The sequence below is a fragment of the Zootoca vivipara genome, chromosome 1 (genome assembly GCF_965207765.1).
Source record: "Zootoca vivipara chromosome 1, rZooViv2.hap1.1, whole genome shotgun sequence".
In the NCBI taxonomy this organism is placed as follows: Eukaryota; Metazoa; Chordata; class Lepidosauria; order Squamata; family Lacertidae; genus Zootoca; species Zootoca vivipara.
The window spans coordinates 24,667,824-24,692,832 of NC_142582.1; the positions used below are offsets into that span (position 1 = coordinate 24,667,824).

The 25,009-nt window shown below is 44.0% G+C and overlaps 1 protein-coding gene across 2 annotated transcripts; it reads right to left on the bottom strand.

Annotated features, from left to right (window-relative positions):
* Nucleotides 1–3,689: 3,689 nt before the first annotated feature.
* Nucleotides 3,690–24,961, bottom strand: LOC118093787 (fatty acyl-CoA hydrolase precursor, medium chain-like). Of its 2 annotated transcripts, none has more exons than XM_088660638.1 (15): nucleotides 24,704–24,961; nucleotides 19,263–19,357; nucleotides 17,999–18,203; nucleotides 16,188–16,332; nucleotides 15,361–15,494; nucleotides 13,837–13,990; nucleotides 12,380–12,484; nucleotides 11,878–11,982; nucleotides 11,290–11,325; nucleotides 9,889–10,029; nucleotides 9,722–9,802; nucleotides 9,270–9,417; nucleotides 7,779–7,910; nucleotides 6,193–6,265; nucleotides 3,690–4,691 (listed from the first exon to the last, which is right to left on the bottom strand). In XM_088660638.1, the coding sequence occupies exons 1-15, from the start codon at nucleotides 24,742–24,744 to the stop codon at nucleotides 4,517–4,519; spliced, it is 1,770 nt and encodes a 589-aa protein (XP_088516764.1). In that variant the 5' UTR covers nucleotides 24,745–24,961; the 3' UTR covers nucleotides 3,690–4,516. The 2 variants fall into 2 exon arrangements, with proteins under 2 accessions (XP_088516764.1, XP_034989397.3); XM_035133506.3 differs by lacking the exon at nucleotides 24,704–24,961 and adding an exon at nucleotides 19,935–20,066.
* Between the last annotated feature and the right edge of the window lie 48 nt (nucleotides 24,962–25,009).

Sequence of the window (25,009 nt, forward strand, 5' to 3'; positions counted from 1 at the left end):
TATTTCAATTTCAAATTTTGATTTATGATCAAATCCACTTTATTTTAAATTTTCTTTAAACATTTCATTGATTTGGCGATAGTGCAACCAATCATTTACATACTACCTGACCTCTTCATACGGTTTCATTTTCCATTTATTTCCTTTCTCTTTTAACTTTTCATAAAGCGGAATTGATAGTGAACAATGTGGTAACAGAAAATATTAAGATACCGAAAGGAACAAGACAGGGATGTCCATTGTCACAACTATTATTCATCTCGGTTCTGGAAGTCTTTCTTAAGGCTATAAGGGAAAATGAGAAAATAAAAGGAATTTCAGTTGGTCGAAAAGAGTACAAAGTTAAAGCCTTTGCAGACGACTTGATATTGACAGTGGAAGACCAATTATGTAGTATGAAAGAGGTATTGGAAGAAATTGAACAATTCAGACGATTTGCAGGTTTTACATTAAACAAAAAGAAAACTAAAATGTTGGTTAAAAATGTGAAACAAGATTTGGTGGATACATTGCAACAACAGACTGGTATAGAAATAGTGAAAAAAGTAAAGTATTTAGGAATTTGGTTAACGCCAAAGAACATAGACCTATTTCAGAACAATTATACACCGGTGTGGAATGGAATAAAAAGAGATCTGGAAGTATGGGGAAGGATGAAACTATCCCTATGGGGTAGGATATCAACTAACAAAATGAATGTGCTACCAAAAATGTTATTTTTGTTTCAATCAATTCCAATAATCAAAGGGGCAGTGATATTTAAGGAATGGCAAAATATGTTTTCAAGATACACCTGGCAGGGAAAGAAAGCAAGAATTCAATATAAATTATTAACAGATATTAAAGAAAGAGGTTTCGCCTTGCCAGACTTGAAATTATACTATGAAATGTCCTGCCTTTTTTGGTTAAAGGAATGGATATTGTTAAAAAATACAGATTTGTTGGATTTAGAAGGTTATGATAATAGGTTTGGTTGGCACGCATATCTATGGTACAATAAAACAAAGGTTCATAAAGGATTTGGTAACCATATATTCCGAAGATCTCTGTTTGAAGTTTGGGATAGGTATAAAAACCTATTAGAACGTAAAACACCTTGGTGGTTATCACCTTTGGAAGTTATGAGTGTGAAAAAGATAAATATGAGTGAAAAATGGGTCACATATGAAAAATTTCCTTAATTTCCCCTCCCTTAATTGCTTCGATGCCAGTTTCTGTTCCTATGTTATTGGTTTCCTCTCATTATCCCTCTCATTTCTATAGTGAAATAGTGCTTTTACACTATCACAAAGTTGGAGCAGGAATAAAACCGAGGGGAAGGTCATAATTTCCCCCCTCAAGAACAGAAACTGACATCAGCGTAATTAAAGAAGGCTATTCAAGAAGCTCTTTTAATCAGAAATTTCCCACCTGCACTCAAGAGGAAGCAGTAACACAGGCCAAATGTACAAGGAAGTTTTTAGAAAAACAAACAAAAACAAAGAAATGGAAAGAACTAAATAGAAATTACTTTTCTCAAATACAGTAGTGTAAGCAGATCTAGACAAGGAGGGGTCCACAACCCAGCATCCATGGGTATCAATGCTACCACAGAGATCTACCAGGGAACCTGTCAAGCTCTTTAATCCTCACCTGGACACCAGCCACAAATCCAGTATGGTCTTCACTCTCCTGCCCACCTACTAGTTTAATTGGCTGGCTGATCTGGAAAATAGGAAAGAAAACTGTTCTCTCTGCTGGTGGTGTCCAACTAGAAGAGAGGGCAGTTCTAATTGGATGCCACCATCTGAGAGGACACAGAGAGAACAATTCTAATTGGAGGCTGCCAGGAGAGGGCAACAGCTCCCAGGAGAGATAGCAATAATCTAGCAAGCTCTTTTTAATCTCAGTTACAATTCCTCTTCCAGACCATCGTGGGAAAGCAATGCATCATCTCTAGTGTGAAGCAGCCAGACATCTTTTTTCATGGATCCCAATCAGAATGTTTTAGGAGGAAGAGGGCAGAGCTCAGTTTAAAGGTACTTTAGTGATACCAAACTGACCTTAAATGGCTGCCTAGGGAAACCTTCATTCTGTCCTTGGTCAGTAGCCATGAAACAATATTGGTGCTCTATCTTCATCATGTTGTTGTACATTTACTGCAGAGTTAATCAAATACAATGCACAAGTCTGCCTCAGGGCAGATATCGTCCAAAATCACCACAACATAAAGGAGCTATATATCAAGCAATATATCCAAGGCCAAGTGTTAACAACAACAACAACAACAACAACAACAACAACAACGATTAAGGATTTTGTAAACCTGCAACTGCAGATCTGAATGAAAGGATACTCTGACATTAGCCAGGAGACCAAGGCCTCCTTGGTTGTATATGCGTGCACACATAAAGGCAGGGGGGTCCACCTGCCCAGATCAGACAATACTTCAAGAATTTGTGGCTGAATTTGCTTATTTACCACTTGCCTACATTTCCCCTTTTAATCCAGGTTTACAGTTTCCATGGGAAAATGTGGTCAATCAAGCAAAAACAACATGGAAATTGGAAATTGAACAGGCCCTTTCTCCCATCCTCACTAAGCAAACTTATATTAAACTTGGAAACAACAGAAAGCACCTCCGTAGCTGAGTGAAGTTCTCAAGTAATTCTTGAGGCACTCTGGTCCAAGATCATTTGGGCTGTTGAAGGATAATGCCATCGTAGCACCTTGAACTAAATCTGGAAACAACCTAAGAGCTAGTGACATATAAAAGGTATAATGTGAACCATTCTGCGGGTCTCTGCTATCAATCTGGTTCCCTTTTGAAGCAACTGAAGGTGCAGGCATTCTTTTATTTAAAAAAAATTTAAACTGCATTATTATATAAAGTATTACAAGGCACTAGAAAACAACACGAAGATAGCATTACACTAGTCCAATGCTCAGGCTGTACATATGTCACGGTTGGGAGAGAACACTATATTCACACACATACATCATCATAACACATAACCTGCATTAGTAGGCTCTGCTCATATGATCCCTCTCTTTTGTGGCTGATTGATCACATGCATAAAACATGCACAAAGGTCCTGACTCATGCTAAAGCTCCAACACAAAATATGAGAAAGAGTTCACAAACCAAAGTTTGCTGTGAAGTCCTGTCAAACGGACAGTATACTCCAGCCTTTTTCAACCTTTGGTCCCCAGATGTTGCTGGACTACAACTCCTATCATACCTAACTAACAGAAAAAGTGGTCAGGAATAATGGGAGTTGTAGTCCAACAACATCTGGGAACCCAAGGCTGAGAAAGGCTGGCCTACACCAAACGTGAGGAGCCTGTGATCCACCAGTTGTTGTTGGACTTTAGTTTCCATCAGCCGCAGCCAGCATGGTCAATGGTCAGGGATGATGGGAACTGGAGTCCAACAATATCTATTTAATATCTGTATGAACCCTTTGGGAGCAGTCATTAGGAGATTTGGGGGCAAGGTACCATCAGTTTGTTGATGACACATCAACATGTCCTTCATGTATATGTGAACAGCTTCAGTATATGTACGCAATGTGTGAAGCCTGTCAGACTTGGGACCAACAGGGTGTGTGACTCAGCTTCAGCAAAGTGGAGTTTTTGGGGGCCTACTCTCATCACAGGTGTTACATATAACTACCAATGCATGTGCTGAAGCAAAATGCACACAAACCTTTTAGTGTATAAAATATTTTTTTTTGAGGATGAAACCTTTTTTTATTAGATTTTCTTGATTTACAGAAATATGTGCAATGTCTCTCGTAACATTTTTACAGAACAGTTTCATTTGTTGAGACGAAGTGTTTAAAAACACACACACACATCATAGCTGTAATCTTAAACATTTTAAAGAATTGAAAGTGTTAAAAGTTTCCTACTACAGTTGCTTTCATTCTTAGTACTTACCCTGAAACCAACCCCCATAAACAAACAGTGCAAAGAGGAAAACACAAAAAAAAATTGAAGTATGTTCCTTCCAGTCTGCATATTTAAGGGTGCAATTTAGCTATGTGGACATTGCTGAATTCTCAGGTTATTGAAATAAAGCAAATTAAAATTTAGGATACAATTATCCATGTTCTAACAGAATGCTGGTACAGTTCTTACAGCAGGTTTGGACTGCCATCTTCTGGGATCCTGGAAAATTTATTCTACATGCTGCGCAGAATCCGGTTGTACAATACAGCAGTAGAATTATTGACTGTGCTTTAGACTCCAAGTAGAAGAGACATGTTGTTGAGTGCTCCCACACAAACACACACACACTTCTTGTAAACTAGCACATCGAGAACGATTTTCTATGAGATGTTTATATGGGGCAGCACTCAACAATATAACCTCTCCACATCATAGCTGTCAAGTTTTCCCTTTTCTCGCGAGGAAGCCTATTCAGCATAAGGGAGAACTTGACAACTATGCTTCACATAGAGTCTGAAGGGCAGAGTCCAACCTCATTTTGCTACTTCTATACTGGAGGTGTGCCAACCATCACAACCTGACATTATAATTCAGTTCGCCTTTGGCTTTCAGCTATTTTTTCAGGTAAGGTCTTGGTCCAAAAGTTAACTACTTGCTCCTTCAGCTTCTTTGCCGGCTTCTGCTTTAAGCCTATTTCCAAGTATTGTTCAGCTGCATCGTAAAGGGGCCAGTTCACCAGGCCAGCACCGTTCGGGTTCCTAGAAACCATAAAAAGAGGCCATCAGCTTCCCACAGGACCTGTTATCCCAAATATGCTCACTCTTATGGGCGATGGTGGGACAATTTGGGGTCATTTCACTGGAAGTAGGACCCTGACCTCCTCGCAAGACACACAAGCCAACTGAACAGGCTCCTGCTCTTCCCACTACACCCTCCTGCCTATATTGCTGTGCAAATCTATGTTTTATGGGGCTGGTTGTGGGTCAGGGGTTTTGCTTCAAGGACAAATCCTGAAGCCTATAGAACATATCTCTCACCACCTTGGTCACACTCGCCCCCCAAAACCTCCAGCTGGCCAATGTCCTTCTTAAAATGTAGTGCCCAGAGCTGGACACTAGACTACAGGTGTGCCTGGCTAATGCAGGATAGACTGACTCTATATGGTTTTCAATGATCTGGACATGATTCTGTCAAGGAAGCCTAAGATTGCATTAGCTTTCAAAGCAACTGCATCACACTATTGGCTCATGTTCATCCTGTGATCTTCTAAGACAGGGGCCACCAGCCCTCATGTGCAAACACTCTTGTTGGAGTCCCTGGACTCCAAACTTCCAATCATTTTTTTTCAGGTAGTCTCTGACCTTCCTAAAAAGAAAGTTATCAACCAAAATGTGCAGGCATCCTTTTAAGTACCGTAATTTGTCTGAAATGAGCCAGCATGGCGTCTTCCATCTGCCAAGTGAAGTCATATCTCTGATTGATAAATGAGATGTTTGGCCATCATGCAGTAAGGGTCCCCAGGGTCCTAAACAGCTGCTAATGTCCACTTGCCTTTAGTGTGCTTTCTTCACTTATGTATTTCTAGTGGTCCTTGAAATATCTGTAGTTTATCCTTCCTTTTCCTCCAGCAACCGGGATGCATTTTTTTCTGAGGTGGGCCCTCTCTAGAAGTTATTTTACTGCAAATACTTCACAGTTTGTGTGTGTGAATGTTAAATAATTCCTCACCCAGAATGGCAAAATTCAATGTTGAATTTTTTTCAAAGAGGCCAAGGTATGCCTCCTGCTCTGCAGGAGCTGAAGGCCAGGCCCTCATTAAGAATTTGCTGTATTTTCACCTACAGTACAAGGGTTTATATACCTCCTTCAAAGTAAGTGTTTAATGGAGCTTACTCCCAGGTAAGTGGGTATCTGATGGCAGCCTAGACTTTAATGTAGGATTGACACTGGAGAGAAAAAACAGGATTCTTCTGCCTTTAACAGCTGTATCTCTGCAACGAGGGCTAGCAGAATATAGCCGGCTTCGCATGCTAAGCAATAGGTTGTCCTGGAGGAGTGTGTGTGTGTGAGAGAGAGAGAGTAAAGGAGCAATGACTGTGCTCTATTTTTGTGTTATGGCATTTTTGTTATGCCACACCCTCATGGCAGCCATTTTGTGACTTTTGCCCATAACATTCTCTCAAAATTCAAAATGCACCCACTGGTTCAAAAGACATATACTACAGTAACATCAGCATTCTATTCTATTCTATTACTCACCCACTGCGAGCAAAATTAGCCCAATATTTCATAACCGTTTTGCTCAGCCTTTTTTCTTCCTCTGTAGCATCACCTGCAGACAAGAGACAAAAAAATAGATGTAAGCCATTTCTAAAGATTATGGGGTAATTTTTAACTTTTACTCAGAGTAAATTAATAATTGCAGTGGGTTTACTCTGAGTAAAGCGCTGAATTTCACCCATTGGATACAACCATGGTGTTCCGCTGCACCAGAAGTGGTTTAGTCATACTGGCCACATGACCTGGAAAGCTGTGGACCAACGCTGGCTCCCTTGGCCTGAAAGTGAGATGAGTGCCACACCCCCTTAATCGTCTTTGACTGGACTTAACCATCTAGGGGTCCTTTACCTATTTTACCTTTTCTATGTATATCAAATACAAAAATACAACACAATAATAATATCACAATAATAAAAATCCACAACAAAAGGGCAATATAAAATATTGTTACAGGACTGGGTGGCTGATGATTACTTGCTCTCTGTGAAACCAAAGACGAGGCTTTGGAGATCCTCTTGGAAACCTAATAGGGAAGCAGTGTGTTAATGCTATGAGCCCTTCCTCCTTATGCTAAGCCTGTATACAGAAATAATTCAGTTTCTCTTGCGTAGCAATAATAGCTTCATAACACACAGCGTGGCTCGGGGGGGGGGGGGGGTACAACAGAAAAAACAAGTTAGATAAAATTGCTATATATTGCTACAGGTCACCTAGCCCTTAATACACTAGTGGCCAAAATTGTAGAAACCTTTTGGGTAAAGTGTATTTCCACAGTTTGATGGCTCATAACACCTGATTGGCTCTCTAAACACTCATGCTCATTGGCTACATTCAGATGAAGGAAAGCTACTGCATATCAACCTAAGCAAGTTGTGCTTCCTTTTTCTGGTTATTTGGCTATAACTTTTGATAGAATACAGATAACTGAACAAAATTTGCTGCATTATATTCTTCATTAAATTATGTTTCCATTGATATATAATTTTATGGTATTATTCCAAAAAAGTGTTATGAGCCATCAAACCTCAGAAATACACTTTTCCCAAAAGGTTTCCACAATTTTGGCCAATGGTGTAGGTCACATTTGTTCTGTTTGATTGCAGCTGGAGTCACAAGATACTCACTAAGGAGTCCTAGAGATTAGGGATACAAGCTTTGAAAGAGCTTCACTGCCTGGTGAAAACAGAACTCCTGCAGCTTTCCTCCATAACTTCACTCCTCTTGCCATTTAGGCTCAGTGATAGTCACTCATGCAATAAATGCTGGGATGCCAGGACCAGGAGAGAGAGGGGTGGGAAGTGTTGGATTGCCGACAGTGGCTCACACCTTCACAACCTTAAAATCTGACTGCTGTTAACAAATTGCATGTGGATCTGCCTTTGACAACAATTTAAGAGTCTTCAAAATGCAGCCACCCACAGCCCCTCTGTGACCACCAGCAATCCCGAGGTTTAAACATCCTGTTTAGATGTGATTACATGCCCATCGTTTGCAGATGAAACCAAAATATCATTAATTGCTAAAAATGAAATGTAAAAAGTTTTTAGAGAGCAGAAGCACCTCACCTGCTAAGAAAGGCTTCCCCAAGACAAAGGCAATTTCATCACCATGGTCCGCTTTAACATAGTCTGGTTTAAAGCCCAAGGATGAACTTGGACGGTGCTGAAATTCATACACAAAGGTTGGGTAGCCAGCATCTGAAAAAAAACAAAGACGTTGTTAGAAGGGGGCATTCTCTGGCACATTACCCAAAATAAACATAAAGCAACATGTTGAGTGAGTGGCTGGTGGAAGAAGACAGAAGGAAACCTTAAATGTATTTATTTATTTACAAAAAACCTTTCCATTTAGGTCCAGAATGGTCTGCTGTAGGGGAGAAGTTCTGGATTCAGTCTGTGAGCCAGTTTTAATTCCCCACTCTTGATTTTGGAACTGGAACCAGAAGTCATTTTTCAGAGAGTTGATGACAGTTTGAAGGGGGATCACTGCTTGTGGGGCAGGTGTTCACTTCACATTGCCTCTGGAGAAAGAGGCTTTGAAGAGTTTTTAATTGTTTCCAAAACCAGAAGTGACAGTGGGACCAAAAAATAGTGTGTGTGCATCCAAGGAAAGTGATGACTCTGTCAAAATGCTTTCATCTCCATTTAAAAATTGTGTATTGGATAGTTTGATGTATAAATGTGTGTGCTGGTCAAGAACAGGAACAATAAATTAACTAACTAACTCACTCACTCCATTTAAAAACTCTTCATAGCATTCAGACCTTGAGTTTGGAGCACATAAGTTATATACAAAACCAGAAAGAAAAACCTTTCCTTGGGCTCAGTAACTCTTGGGACTTACCCATACTCTTGACTTCTTTTCATGAGCTGTGGAGGTTCCAGGGGATGTTCTCTCAACTAGCATACCCACTATTTCCCAGACTTCAAACTGAAAACCAGAGTTCCTGGTAGAAAGTAATCTCCATCCCCCTACCCCAACCAAATGTTTGCATGGCCATTCTGAGAGAGCCACAGGCAGTTAATGCTGAAGGCCAGCAGCTCAGCGGTGGAAGCAAATAAATGCTTCACAAACCAACAAACCTGGGCTCAGCATCTGCAGCTGTCATGAGTGGAGACATCTTGGATGGAGGGGGTAATCAATTCAGGGGGAAGGCACTCCACATTTTTGCAATTTTTTTGTTAAGTCCTCGTGAAAATCCACAAGCTTTTTAGTGCAAGTTTCTCCTAACGACACATTTTTGCAAGCAATTTATTCTAACACAATGCATTTTTATGTGTAGTTTTCACTAATATATGGATTTTTTTCTTCAAACTTCCCCCAGACGCACACACTATTTGGTGGGAGAATTGCATCACAAAATTGGGAGAAATGCTAATTTTGAAGGCTAGCTATGTTTCACTTTCCACATTTGTTTCGGAAAGTGTGAATTGGTGAGATTCATATTAAAATCCTAATGAATCCCAATTTATGCCTCATTCCTAGTGAGCAGCTAGCTCGCTTCTACTGGCCCAGCGAAGGCCACCTGTGATGCAGCAACTCTGACAGCAACTGACCTCTGTGGAGATTCGCTGTTAGGATGGCTGGAGCAACAAATACCACATCTCCTAGCAGCTCAAGAAGTTGGTCCCTGAGCTGTACAGGGTCACTAACATCCTTCAGATATTCATTGGCAACTATAGGAACGTGTTCCGGAGCAACACCCTGCAATGGGAGATAAAGGCAGGAAGAGCTATTGAAAACATAGCTTCTCCCATGATCAAGGAGAAGGGCAACATAGAACCACATTACTGTATTCCCTTCTGCCAGGAATCCTGTAATTTCCCTTCCCTGCCATCCCCTTGATGAAGATGCTCAAAAGAGTTCTTTAGACGGCCAGAAAACTGCCAGTAGATATCAAGCATCTCCAAAAAGCCCCTCTACTCCTTGCCACCCCAAGCAACAATTCACTTGGGGAAAGTACGGCTAATGACATTAGAAAGTCAATCAATCTGAGAAACCCCCTTACCAATAATTGCTCTGAGCTGCGCAGCACAAGAGTGACCGTCTCTCTGTCAAGCCCCTTCGTGGCATCCGGCAACTGCATCATCTAGAGGAGAAGAAGCAGAGCTTCTAGTTCTAGATGTGAGCACTAGGGGGCCCCAGAAAGATGCATTAAAATACACAATGTCTTACATTAGGTATAAGCCATCCTGTTTCATGATTATTGACACCTATGATGTATGGAACATTATTGATCCTTTTCTCTTCAAGGAGATCCTTAGGGTTTTTTGGAAGAAATACACCATCAACACTTGCAGTGTAGAACATAGTGTGCTGGAGGGAGGAGGGAATTTAAAAAAATCAGTTATTTGCTTTTGCTTCGCTCTTCAGGGCTGGAACTTTCATTTATGCCTAACATAAATATGTCCAATATTCTGCTCTTCCTCTTGCTCTTAAAGGCTGGAGGCAATTCTTGTGGTGAAGCCTGTTTGTGGCCCACACCCTTACCAGTCACAGGGTCATCATCATCATCATTTTTAATTTGTATACCGTCTTTCTATCTTACAATACTCAAGGTGGTTTACAAGCTGAAGAAACAAAAAAACGTACAACTTATAGCAATCTAATGCAATACAAAAATGTGATAATAAAACAAAACTTTAAAATAAGCAACCTACATCAAAAAGTAACATTCAACAATTATTGGAATAGTATAAAATAATATCAACATATAAAAGTTAAACAGAAATCTACTCAACAGTTACAATAAATAATTTCTAAACTATAATCAATAAAACAACGACAAGCCACAGTACATAAAATAATACAATACACATTGAGAAGCAGAGACTAGCAGGCATCCCCAAACTGCGGCCCTACAGATGTTCTGGAGGTGTTCAATGCAATGAAGAGTCCATGAGAAAAGGGCCAGCCCTGGTTGACAGGCTGGCTCTGTTTAGTCAGGTGGGTGGGGCTCCATGGGCTGTTCTGTGAGACTGGAGCTGGATCAGGAGCTACTGTCCTAGGCTTTGTCTTCTGCAGAAGACTACCTCTCCATCAGTGGCAATAAGTGAAGGTTTTGCAGCATCAAATGGCACAAGATGACTATCTCAGGCTTCATATACACACCTATATCTTAGAAGCACATTTCCCCGCTCCCAAAGATTCCAGGGAACTGTGGCTTATCTCTCTCACAGAACTACAATTCCCAGTGGTGCCCTTTGACACCAATGACACTGGGAGAGGTAGCCTTGTGGGGGAGCAAAGTTTAGCTTGCTACAGTAAGTAGGAAGTCCAAATCCAAGGCTGCCAAGGCTGCTTCCTCAGAAATACGCCCTGTTCTGTGCAGAAGGGGGGAAAGCAATGGATGTGACTCTTATCTTTACATGGGGGGGGGGCAACCAGCCACATAAAAATGTGCATCCAGATTCCGTTTCTGGATCCCGAGGTGCAGAGAACTCTCGCCTGCAGTTTGGAAAAGAAGCAGGCTTAGAGCTGCCCTCAGTCGGCTGCTGTTGGTGCCTGTTCTCATGGTAAGTCTTCTTCACTTGCTTCCCTCCCCTCAGGCCATCCTCATTCAATTGATTTACTCACTTTTTCTTCTGCGCCAAGATGCATTCTGATGAAATCCTGTAATCACAGGAAGGGGGAAGCTGAGAGGACAGGTGTCACATGGTCTTTTCCTATTTAAAGGTCTGCAGACATAAATCACTAAGAAATTGTCCTACACATAGGAAAACAATGGGAGCTGTGCACAGGTCAGAAGAGGGCAAAGCCCCAGGAGCAGACGCTGCCTTGGAAGGAAGCGGATTAAACAACCAGCGGGACATTCGCAGGAGCACCTTCTCTTCTGGGCTTGTGCTGCCAGCCTGCTGGACAAGCTCCAAGGTGTGAGGAGCTCCACTCACGCAGGGGATTCTACTCTCTCCCTGCTCCCTTACCTGTAGTGCTTCCCACCTCCCAACTGGTAACGTTTCATGGCCACTAAGCATACTCAATTCTCATGCAGTGATGGAACAAGGATAAGAGGACTAAAAATGATTGTGCCATTATTATTATTATTACTATTATTATTATTATTATTATTATCAACATCTAGTTCCACTGAGATTCCTTAACCTCTATCAATACTTTTATCTCCCTAACTATGCAGAGGGCAGCATCAGATTGCAACACATTTACCATCTTGAGAGTCGCCTGTAGGATCTCGTTCTCCGTCTTTCCCTTGAGGCAACGAATCATCTCGACTGAGCTGGATATCGGACAATCAGCGGTTGCAGCAATTTTCTGCAACCATGAGAAAGAAACCAGTCCTGGCTAAGCATCAGAAAGAACAGGCCATTCTGCTCCATCAGGAAAAGCACAAATATTTTTAATACTTGTGTGGACACCGCGAGGTGTAAACAAAAGTAGCAGAGGACGGCAGAGGAGAATGCTTCAATGCCATGTAACTAAGTGTTCAACACACACACAGACACACACACATCCTGAGACAGGTGTAAGAACCCTGAGAGAGTTGCACGTCACCCTAAGAAACAGGCCACTTCATGTTTTGGTTTTTGGGTTTTAAAAAGTGCAACACAGCTCCAAAAGGCAACTCCTTGGACCAGCACACACGCTCAGCTCTAGCTGCCCTCCCTCGCCAATTCCGTCTATATTACCAGGGCCATTTTCAAACACTGACCTTTGCAAACTCTTGTGGATTAACCTCTCTGTGAACATCCATGACAGAAACGCCACTTTCACAGATGGCTTTGTGGAACAAACCCTTTGACAGAGGAGAAACGACCTGAGAAGGGAAGCAGGGGAAGCAGACATCCCAGTCACGGCCTTGCCATATCACTCCTATTTCCAAAAGCGTGGCAATGTCCAAACATTCCTCCTGAGGGGTCCTGGACTTCCTCGGGGTCTCCTCAGCGAGAAGATCTGTAATGCCGCCTTCACCCTGGGCCTCATCCCTCCAAAGTGCAGACACAGGTGAGGGTGTCAGAACTATGGCACACCCTCAGTTAAGGGGAGCAACACTGGGCCCCAACACACTGGGCCAGAGCCCTGCATTAACTATGTGAGTGGTCTAGAATCCACTCCAATATTCTGAAGGTCTGCTAAAAGGAAGTTTGAAAACCAGCGCATTAGCTACTTTGACCCTTAATGTGGATTCTGACACACTTCAAACCTGCCTAGGTTCAATTGTTACCCACTAAAGCAGGGAGGGATGGTATCCCCCAGAGAGACAGACTCCTTGGCATGTGCCACCATTTGTTGCCCTTTGAATGTTACCCCAAACAGCAAACCCTCCAAGTGTCCCTATTTTCCAGGGACATCGCTAATTTAGAGAAGCCATCCTGGTTTCTGATTTGATTCCAGAATGTCCCTCTTTTCCTTAGGCTGTCCCTATTTTCATTGGAGAAATGTTGGAGGGTATGGAGTTAATCGACTCTTGAGCCGTCTGAAGGCAATCCTATATAAGGAAGGTGTTATTTGTGTTTAATGTTTTATTATGTTTTTATATATGTTGGAAGCTGCCCAGAGTGGTTGGGGCAACCCAGTAAGATGTGTGGGGTATAAATAGTAAGACTATCTTTATGGAATGGAACGGCCCTATTTTCACTGGAGAAATATTGGAGGGTATGAAACAGCTATCACCAGCTTGCCTCATAAGCAGGGCCAGGCCTTGAACCCCACCCCACATTCCACTATTAGTCATGGCAGTTCAGAGCCTGGGGGTGCGGGGCTGGTTAGAGAACCACTGACTGTTAGAAGGTTAAACATGCTTTCCCCAATTTCTATCTGAGTAATAGAAATCTACTACTGTATAAGTTTATTCTCAAATTAAACTGCTTCAGAGTGACATTAATTTGCACACACACAAAAAAAATTGCCTTCATTATCAGTTGCCCATTTTGTTTTATAAGCTTCCCTATTCCAATTTTTTTAATGCAACATTTCAATTAAAACACTCTTTTGAGTTGTTTTCAGGATAGTTTCTTCACATTATTAATCTTAGGTTTCTAGAGCAATAAAACAAATGTAATATTTGCTTAGTTTTATAGCTAATCACTTGCAATAGAAGGCCTGGAAATTCTATGAACAAAAAAATAAACAAATGAATCATAAATGTTATGATCCCCATGAACCTACATGGGCCGAAACACTGAATCCACCTGCAGACTCTCCAAATATAGTAACTGATCCAGGATCTCCTCCAAAGGCTGCAATGTTCTCTTGGACCCACTGGAGAGCTGCCACTTGATCTAGGAGGCCCCAGTTTCCACGTGCAAACTCATCACCAGTACTGGAATGAAAAAGCAGCACAGAAATGATAGGCTGCGATGGAGTTTGGGGATTCAGAAAAGAAGCCATCTACAAAAGGAAATAGTCAACATTCCTTATTTTCACGTTGTTGAAAAGCAAATCGAAAGGAGAGATTCTCCTGGCTGAACTGCAAACTTTCAAATGTTCTAATGCTAGACAATATCTGTTGTCAATGCTAAACCAGTTCAGGTAATGTTCCACCCCACACAGCAAGCCTGTCATCCTGGACATGTGTAGACAGCTGTAACATTTGCATGAAGGGACTGTATTGTGTATGTCAAATGCACCACACGTGGGCCAGAGCAACACAATCCACATCCCATATATCATTCAGAAATTCATAGTGCAATTTGTGTTTATATGCATTGAATCTTTACTTGGAGAGACCCTCTTTCAAATGTTATGCCCACATGCAGATGTTAAGAGGTCTTGGAGGTAGGAAAGGCATGACAAGGAACAATGCAATCCAATATTAGCCTGGGGGGGGGTGTAGATGCAGCACAGCATCCTCCCCCATTGGTGCACAGACAGAAGATCTGCCAAACCTGATTAACTTTTTGAAAAGCAGTCACAATACAAAGCCAACCCATGGGCATGCAATGAGAAAATGCCCTGCAATAATTTATTTTACCTTGGTTACCTGAAATGAAGCAGCCTCTCCAGAAGCAATGATGTCTCACTGGATGTGTCTAAATTTGATCACATGCACATTGGAGGGGAGGAAGGGGTGTTGCAGGAGATATGAGCATCTGAATAGAAGCTCCACTTGCCTAGTCACTGACAGCCAGTCTTAAGAGACCTGGGCTTGAAATCCAGGTTCAAATCCCCACTTAGCCTCAGGCCAGGAGCTCTAGTGTCTCTTCTACAGTACTTCACAGTTGTTGTGACAGCAGAACAGGGACACAAAGGCTGCAATCCTAAAAAAGCACAGTCCAAGCTCCTTTGTGTCCCTCCACCCAGCCCTGGTAGCCTCTAGCAGACTCCTACTGGCCACCACCTGCAAAGGGCCACCACCTGTGGTCACTTGATGGTATGATGCACGATGTGGTCCCGATGGTGTGGCATTTTGCCTGCTCACCCTACCTCCTGCCCTGTTCCCAAGGAGAGGGCTCACAGTCTGAGGCTCCAGTGTGTTGTCAGCAGTGGGAAAGGCAGGCTCTGTTTTCCCTGTGGCACTCCAGCACTGACCGTGGAAAGCTTTTGGTTGCCACCAAGCAGTCCATTCTGTCCCCGAGGGAGGGAAGCAGCATGGGTGGCCTCTGAGACTGTGCATCCAATCCCTGAGTGGGGACTTTTTCTTCTGCTCCACTCATGTTTCAGGCTCAAAGGAGCTTGGGACAAACATCTTACCTATAAAAACCAAGAATGCCCAGCCGGTATTGAATCGCCACCACTACCACGTTTTCAAAAGCCGCTAACACAGACCCATCATATATGGACGCTGCACCCACCAATAATGCTCCTCCATGGATCCAAACCATCACCTGAAAGCAAAAGATAGAATTTGGGGATCATGCTGGGTTACCTGCCCCACCAGAGCCAAATAAAATGTTCAGAGTGGGTTTGATGTCATGTTTCACTTGTATGTTTAGCCTGGAAAAGAGGAGACTGAGAGGAGATATGATAGCCATCTTCAAATATTTGAAGGGCTGCCACATGGAGGAGGGAGCAAGCTTCCTTTCTCTTGCTCCAGAGGGTAGGACTTTAACCAATGTTGCAGGAAAGGAGATTCTGACTAGACATATGGAAAAGCTTTCTGACAGTAAGAGCTGTTCAACAGTGGAACAGTCTCCCTCGGGAGGTTTTGGACTCTCCTTCCTTGGAGGTTTTTAAGCAGAGGTTGGATGGCTATCTGTCATGGATGCTTTAGCTGAGTTTTTTGGATTGCAGGGGGTTGGACTAGATGACCCTTAGGTCCCTTCCAACTCTAAGATTCTCTGATTCTCCAATTTCTTCCAGAGTTGGATCCTGAGCTGTTTAAGGCTTCGTATGTTTACAGCAGGCTTTCTGTTGGTCCTGCTAGCTAGGGATCATGGGAGTTGTAGGCCAAAAACATCTGGAGGGCCAAGGTTAAGGAAGCCTGGTTTACAGTATATAGATGTGGACAACATTTGGCAGGCTGCTTGGCCAAGACACATAATAGGGAGTGAAAAGCCCTGAAGAAGAACATGACTTACTGATAACTTGCTGTTCTTGTCAGAACGAGCCGGGGTGAAGATGTTTAAGTACAGACAATCCTCAGAAATACTCAAAGAGACCTTTTCCTTTTTGTTAGTAAACGTATCTGACAGCATTTGTCCCATCTCCGGGTCCTGCAGACACCTTGACAAAGCAAATAAAAGAAATAAACTAATTCAGTACACACAGTGCAAAAATAGCTTCTCATGTTTGACCATCAGCAAACACCAAATGAGTAGAGAGGAAGAAAAGTGTTGCATGACTTAATGGAGGAGAATGCCAACAAAGGACGAAAAACCCAGGGCGGCAGCCTGTCCTCACCTGATTTGATATACAGTAGTCTTTTCTTTAAGTGGTGCTGCCAAACAAAGGCCACCAAGCTTCTAAGACAAGCCTTCTGCGTAGTTGACTGTTGCACTCTCTTTGCTATGGCACAAATTTCAGCATTCAGGTCAGTTTAAAACCACCCACCCACCCCACTCACACATGAAAACAAAGACCACCACAGCCAATCACAAATGAACAACCATACCCTAGGCCAACGCCAACCTCTCTCACCACCAAAGGAACACAAGCAAACAAAAGAGAACCCACACAAGCAACACTGACATCAAACTCTACATATATTAAGTAAAAGTATCGTCAATCAACACCCCCAACCCCCGTCTACCTCTCTTCCCCTCTTCTTCCCAATGTCTCAACAAATGAAACTGATTTGTAAAAATGATAAATGGAAAAAATACGAGAGAGACATTGCACATACTTTTGTAATCAAGAAACCTTTAATAAAAATACTTTTTTAGAAAAAAGAAGCTGAGACAGACACAGAGCAGTTTAGGCAGGAGTTGCTTAGCTATGAACAGAAGGGAGGGGACAGATTGCAGAGACAGCATTAGAGAGTGTGGGGGACGCACCCCACTCCAAAATGGTCCAACTGTATTAGAGAACAAAGGACGCAGAGAGGAGGAGGAGGGACTTCCCGTTGGCACCTCAGGTGCTGCGGAAGACGGAAGCAGGAGGATTTAGAGAAGCCAACTGCTCTCCTTGGAGGGATGTGGATTGTTGCTTGCAACCTGATGCCTGTGTGTGTGTGTGTGTGTGTGTGTGTGTGTGCGCCAATTTGTTTTAAAAACTAGTTTGTTTCATGGAGGATCCTGGGGAAGCAAAGCATCACTCGGAAAAAATGGGAATGGGAAAGCCAGGGGGATCCTTGTAGGGGGTGATTCAATCATTAGGGACATAGTTAGGTTTCTCGTCGGCATGCAGAGTGCATGGTAAGCTGCCTGCTTGGTGTGAAGGTTGCAGATGCCACAGACTGTCTAGAATACTCTAGATCGGGGTAGTCAACCTGGTCCATATCGCCCACTAGTGGGCGTTTCAGGATTAAAGGTGGGGAGTTCTACGCCACATGTTACTACAGCACTGTTGGGCAGTAAATACATTTTACCATCAAGAAAGATGCATTAGTGGGCAGTAGGTATAAAAAGGTTGACTACCCCTGGTCTAGATAGACCTAATAAAAATAAAAGATAAGAAATTGTGGGGCCTGGATGGCATCCACCCAAGAGACCTCAAATTCTGATCTTCTAACAAAAATATGTAATTTATCCCTCAGATGAACCTCCATTATCTGAGGACTGGAAAGTGGCCAAAGTAACACTAATTTTGACCAAGGGGATTTTCATATCCGGAGGCGAATCAGAAAATTACAGTCTGGTTAGCAAGTTCTGTAGGTCAACTTTTCTAACAATCCCAAGGCAGCAGGTAATACTTTCTTGGGGTGACCCAACTTCCCCTGCACTTGACTTACATTGGTGGGTAGGAAGTTGCATCTCTTAGATTGCTCCAAGGTTCCGCCGGCTGTGGTTGGGAAAACCGTAATGGCCCAAGAGGTGGCTTTGCATAGGGGACTCCAAGGAAAACATCCACCTTTCTCTCAGCATCATTGACTTGGACCTGCTGGCCCTGGAGCTTCCCATTCTTGGTAAGCACTTGTGGAGGAGAAGGATTTTGGCCTGTGTGTGCATATAAAAGAAATGTCTGAGTCAGAGAACCGTTGCTATTCCTGCACAGAAGCTGCAGAATTTCAAGCTTGCAAGTGCTAACTATTCAGCTCTCCGGTGTCAGAAGCAGGGTTAGATTTCACAACTGGAAAAGCATGGGAATCCTGAAGCAATGCTGCTCTGGCCACATGCAGGCAAAGGCAGCACAAGCTCCACTTTCCACAAGACGGGCAGAACTTGACTGACTTAATACACCTTTTTACTACTTAATCAAATAATAAATTAGAGGAAGACTCACTGGCCACCTAGGTTGCGTACACACCAGACATTTACACACCCCCCCAAAAAAAAAAACTGACAAGAATTAGGAAGACCAAATTTTCAATAAGGAATGGGGGAAATACATAACTCTTAGAATTTTGAAGTGTCAGGCATAGCTCTAGTGGCTTTAGCTCAAACGTAGCAGAGTTTTCCTGCACAGCGCAGAAGCTAGTTGAGGTGGAAATGACTAGTCGGCTAGACGCAGAATAACTATTTACTGGATTTATTAAAAGAAAATAAAACCAGCAGAGTTTCTGCATACAAAGCAAAGCAAAATAAATCCTCTCTGTCTCTCTAACACCCAACAAGAAACAACTGTGCTAGCATTCCTAGATAACAGAGTTCAGTGCTGGTCATTACCCGATCAGAGAGCTGTTGCCAGGCCAGGCAGACCTTGGCTTTCTGCCAAGAGTAAATTGACACTGCCTTGAGTTAATTGTGTGAAGCAAGAATCTGTAAGCTTCTCATGAGAACCAATTATCAGAAACCGAACAATAACTTACCTTAAAAATAATTGTAAACAATTAAAATTATTAGTAGGACTGGAATGAGGCTTGCCGTTAAACTTTGGATGGCTTTATTGGGGATTTAATAGAACTGGATTAATAGAGAAGATGCAGGAGAAAAAGTTAACCTAAAGACCCACAAAAGGGAGGGTGGAAGTCCAAGGGAACTTATGGAAATTGTTTTGTTTGCTTGATTGTTGTTTGCAAATTTGCAAATTTGAATATATATAATGTAAAATCCTACCTTCAGCTGCCAAAATGGTGACCCAGGAGGCCAGCATCAGCGGGAGCAACCAAGCCATTGAACCAGCCATCGAAATCTTCAGCGCACTCAGATGCCTGAAACACAAGCAGCTTCTTTCAATGCATCCAGGCAAAAGTTGACATTGCCAAAGATAAGCAGTAAGGATTGTGTAACATCTGATGCCTGGAGAGTTCAGTTGCAGAGGAATGGGCTGCAATTAATCTTGAGCAGTGCTTGGAGATTGCCCAGCAGCAGCAGCTCTCTCCTTTCGCAATGCCACTAAGGGGTGGGGGGTGGGAGGCTGTTAAAGGAGGCCGGACTCTGGAACACCGTCTGGTTTTAACCCTGTGCTGCTCAACTTCCTAGAGCACCATGGGATTTGCAAGATGTGGGACAGTGCTCGTTCACCAGCAGAACTCTTGGAACACAGATTGAGTTGCCCTCAGTTGACTTCTGGCTTTTATGCATTGCCACCCCTGAACTAATCTGCAATATGGAAATAGTATTTACTAACCTTACACAGTTTTTTGTAAGAATTGCAACATGATGATATGCATGCAAAGCATTTCTAAAGTGCTCTGTTGCTATGGCTCTAAACTTTGTTAGACCACGGTATTTAGATAAAGAGTCTGCATAGAACTGTTTCAGATAGAATGGCAACAGCACACTTACTGTAGCTTGGCCAGAGTAATGCGGCTCCTTCACACTGAACTGAATGCAAGGCTGAATTATGGGACAGCAAGGCAACAGTCCTAAACACATTCTGCAGCAATAAGCAGCACTTCATTCCAACATATATTTAGCATTCATGTCTTTTATGGCCAGAGTTGAAACAATACATGCACCCAATCGTGAAGCTATGAGATATTTCGGGGGTGCCACTGGTAACTATGGTCCCAGCTGCCCTGAGATCATTGACAAGTTCCGCCTGTGTAGTTCTGGGCTGCTTCATCACCATTCTCATGATCATTGCAAGCCCCAGACCAAGGGAGGTTGAGAGTTATTTTTGTATTTCTTCCATTTGCAAATTATTGCACCAACTGTTGCCACCTTCTCACCAAGCTGCTTGGCAATAGTCTTGTAGCCCAGTCCAGCCTTGTGCAGGTCTACAATCTTGTCCCTGACATCCTTGGGTAGCTCTTTGGTCCTGCTCATTGTGGCTACTTTAGAATCTGCTGGATTGATTAATTCTGTCGACAGGTGTCTTTTGTACAGGTACTGTAACGAGCTGGGATTACAGGTACAACCTCTCCCTTACAGCAGGTACTTTAATCTCCGCTTGTTACATGCAGTGAAGATACCAGGTAGCCTGACAGCTGGCTGGTTGATAGGGGATCAAATACTTATTTCACTCATTATAATGCACATCAATCTCTGACTTTTGTCTTCTGGGGGCTTTCCTGTTGTTCTTCTGTCTCTCACAGCTACAATAAACCTACCATTAAAATTATGGACTGGTCATTTCCTCGTCAGAGGACAAACGGGCAAATTTAGCAGGGGGTCAAATACTTTTCCCCCTCACTGTATAGTTAGAAGGCATAAGGTGACTTGCACTTATGCCCTGCAGTTCTCTTCATTGCTTTCACAGGGGATGCAGGGGGGTTTTCTTGAGAAAGCCTCACTAGCTTCATAGATTCCAATTAAAAAAATAAAAACCCACAGAAATGAGGGAGATTGCTACTATCCCACAACATCACCCAGGCACCTCCACCAGCTTCTGCCTGCCAACTTCATATGCTAACTTCAGCCTGCCAACTTCCACGGGTTTCATCTATTCATGAATATACACCAGTTTCTTTTCACATATCACATTCATGTACATATGCACACCACTAGCCCCAACCCCTTTCAAAATCTTACAATCATGCACACAAGCAACCTCTCTCACCACCAAAGGAACACAAGGGAACAACAGAGAACCTGTACAAGCAACACTGACAATCCCCCCCCACATATATTAAGTAAAATAGAAACATCATCACCTCACCCCTCACCCCCTCCCATCTACCGTGTTTCCCCTTTTTTAAGACGTAGTCAGAAAGTAAGCCATGGCAGCATTTTTTATCATTAGTGAAATCTAAGACACCCCCCGAAAATAAGACATACCTCCATGCGAGACCGCCAAGCGCCCCAGCCAGCCAGAGGGGCCTGGAACCGGCTGCTGTTGCTGCAGTGAACGCATGGAGCGCCCTGCAGCACCTGGCCTCTTTTTTTCTTTTCTTTTTTTTGGGCTGCCCGAGGCCTGCCGCCCCGCCACCGGAACCGGCGGCTGCAGAGCGGAGCGCTCCGAAACAGCGAGCGCTCGGAGCGCCCTGCAGCACCTGGCTTCTTCTTTTGCGGGGGGGGGGGAGCTGCCCGAGGCCTGCCGCCCCGCCGCCGGAACCGGCGGCTGCAGAGCAGAGCGCTCCGAAGCGCCGAGCGCTCGGAGCGCCCTGCAGCGCCTGGCCTCTTCTTTTTTTGGGGGGGAGGAGCTGCCCGAGGCCTGCCGCCCCGCCGCCGAAACCGGCGGCTGCAGAGCAGAGCGCTCCGAAGCGCCGAGCGCTCGGAGCGCCCTGCAGCGCCTGGCCTCTTCTTTTTTTGGGGGGGAGGAGCTGCCCGAGGCCTGCCGCCCCGCCGCCGAAACCGGCGGCTGCAGAGCGGAGCACTCCGAAGCGCCGAGCGCTCGGAGCGCCCTGCAGCGCCTGGCCTCTTCTTTTTTTTGGGGGGGGAGGAGCTGCCCAAGGCCTGCCGCCCCGCCGCCGGAACCGGCGGCTGCAGAGCGGAGCACTCCGAAGCGCCGAGCGCTCGGAGCGCCCTGCAGCGCCTGGCCTCTTCTCTTTTTGTTTGGCTGCCCGAGGCCGGCGGCTGCAGAGCGGAGCGCTCCGAAGCGCCGAGCGCTCGGAGCCCCCTGCAGCGCCTGGCCTCTTCTTTTGGGGGGAGAGCTGCCCGAGGCCTGCCCCCCGCCGCCGGAACCAGCGGTCTGCAGCGCCGAGCGCCCGGAGCGCCCAGCAGCGCTGGGCGGAGCGCCGAGCCAGCAGCCTGCCGCCTCGGTGCCGCGCAGAGCGCCCAGCAGCACCCCGAGCCAGTGGCCTGGCCCTTCCGAGGAGGCCTTAAGGTACAAGGCATCCCCTGAAAATAAGACACCGTCTGTTTTTTTGAGTAAAAAAAGTTATAAGACGGTGTCTTAAAAAGGGGGAAACACGGTACTTCTATCCCCCTTTCTTCCCAATGTCTCAACAAATGAAACCGATTTGTAAAAATGTTACGAGAGACATTGCACATATTTCTGTAAATCAAGAAAATCTTTAATAAAACAAAATCATGCACACAAGCATACACCAGAACACCAATGGACACAACCACTCATCTTCCACTCACCATTTATTCATATTCATTGCCCAACTTCAATCCACAAATATCCACTGGCTTCTGCAATCAGCTTCCAAAGGTGAATTTCAAGCAGTTTGTACCCACAAATATCACTGTATTTCAGCCTTGCAACATCCAAATGAGAACTCCATTGGCTTCCACCCACCAACATCTGCCAGCTTCTGCTAGGTCCACCACTAGACATCACACAGTTTGAACCATGGATATCAGCTGCCTTCAAGCAACAATTCCAAACTGCATGTGAACTTGCCTTATTATTGCTCTGCAGCATCCTACAGCCAGATGATCATCTCCATCCATCTACCTATTCACCTCCTCCAGGTGGAAGACTGAACATCACAGCTGTTGCTTACTGTGTTCTTTTGGGGAAAAGGAAAAGGCCCACCTTTATATCCACTCAGCTGCCATGTACTTTTGTGATGTCACAGGTAGTCTGTAGCCAATGGCAACAGCTGGAGATGCATCATTATAATCTCTGCAGGCCTCACAATTGTGGGTACATCTCAGCAGTAATTTATTTGTATGCTTGTTTATTGTTAAAAATATTTATAGAAACCCACCTTCATGTGTACTGATACCAGGGAAAGATATACCATAAAATGGTTGTAGGAGTCCTTTTTCAGCACAAGGGTCACATTTCCCTGTAGGGACCCACCCCCCGCCCCACCCCCCAATCTATGTACAGTAGGCTTCATTCCAGCTATTCCAACCAGGCAAAAACATTTTGAGGGTGTACAGCTGGTGAGGGGAATGACCTAGAGAGAGTCCAGTGGTCTACTCTTGACTTGCGGACTGGACGTTCCCCACCTCATAATAAAACCCAAGGGTTATAGCCAGCATTATTTGCAATCAGACGAGACCTATTGAATCAATAGGATTAATGACTTAAATCCATTTATTTCAATGGATGTACTCTGAGTATGATGTATTTGGATATTGCTCCAATTATTAAAAACACCAGCACACAAAAACACTTAAAAAAAAGCTGAACAGTAGGAAAGAGTAAAATACTAGTTTCACAGTAAGTAGCCACAATAGTTGCCCAAAACAGACAGGACCAAAACATACAAATGCACACGCAGAACTACATACTATATCCTCCTTCTCAACACACACAAACTGCACATCCACATGTGCCCACATCCACCCATATCTCAATCACACATGCATTACACATGTTCTCACACATAACCATACTGCACACTTAAGGGCTCCCCTCTCTCAGCTTGACTTCATCATTATGTGCTGTATCACTTGCTCCATTTCTTCCCCATGTACTGAGAGACAGGGGTTCCCTTTTTTGAGTGTGCAGCAAAGAAGCGGAGCTTAGAAAAGGGAAGCACAACAAACTGGTGACACGGGAATTATTTGCTCTAGTGATTCAGAGACAGAGTGCTTTTCTTTGCCAGCCCACTCAGTTTCCATACTGTCAAAGGACCTATTCTAAGATGCACACTCCTGCACTGGATTCAGACCCACAACATCAGAGGCGCCACACAAATGAGAACGTGTAGCCTGAACCATCTACCTTAGCTACGCTTTTTGTAGGGAGCAGTGTTGCTCCAAAGAAAGGACCTTGTCATTTATACAAATGGCCACAAGGTGTCAGCTGTTTGTAACTTTAAAGGGGAAATCTGCATTAACCTATACGGTATAGCAAGAAAAAGCCGGGTGGGGGAGCAGCCCACACAATTCTATGCATACATGTAGTAAGCACCACTAAACAGGGATCGTGGGCGTAACCAGGATTTAAGCTATGCGCCTATCTGTCATCATCCTGTCTGGCTCTGTCTAGCAGATTCTAAATGAAATGTCTCAACAACTGTTGTTTTACATTACTTTATTTTGACCCAAAGTGCTCAGAAAAACCTGTCAAAATCTTTCTGCAATGTATACTTTTAGTTAAGTGGGTTTTTTTTTAGTTATTTACTTGATTGACTGGGATGACTGCCACCTCGTACAACTAGGGGGGGGGGGTTGCGCCGTGAGCGTATTTCACCAAAATATTAATTTCCTGCTTCTCTCTATCACACCATCCTTCAAAACTTTGGTAGCTACTGGATTCCATTAACCTTGTCAAAGAATAAGATAGCAGCAGCAGCAGGCGACGCATCCCTTGTGAGGCTGGATCTGCTGCCCCTGTGGGCCCTTGCCGCTTGAAGCAGCCGCCTCATCTTGCCTCAGGACGTTTTCACAACGCTTTAGGAGGGCCGAAGACGTCACACTTTTAATAAAGAAGGCTTCCAGAAATTTTGCTGTCCGTAACACAAGCGAGGAACAGAGGAAAAGAAACGGCGCGACGAACGTTACAGCGCAGACTAACAGCCTCTGAGGAACTTGAGAGAGGCACTCCGAGTCATTCCCCCTCCCCTTTACCC

Excerpts from the sequence above, each read along its gene's own strand:
- LOC118093787 (XM_088660638.1), bottom strand. The coding sequence starts at position 24,744 with ATGCGTCGCCTGCTGCTGCTGCTATCTTATTCTTTGACAAG. Across the intron at positions 15,495-16,187 it reads ACAAGAACAGCAAGTTATCA|GTGATGGTTTGGATCCATGG; the intron begins GTAAGTCATGTT and ends TTTTGCTTTCAG. Across the intron at positions 12,485-13,836 it reads GATTCAGTGTTTCGGCCCAT|GTCGTTTCTCCTCTGTCAAA; the intron begins GTAGGTTCATGG and ends TTCCCTTCTCAG.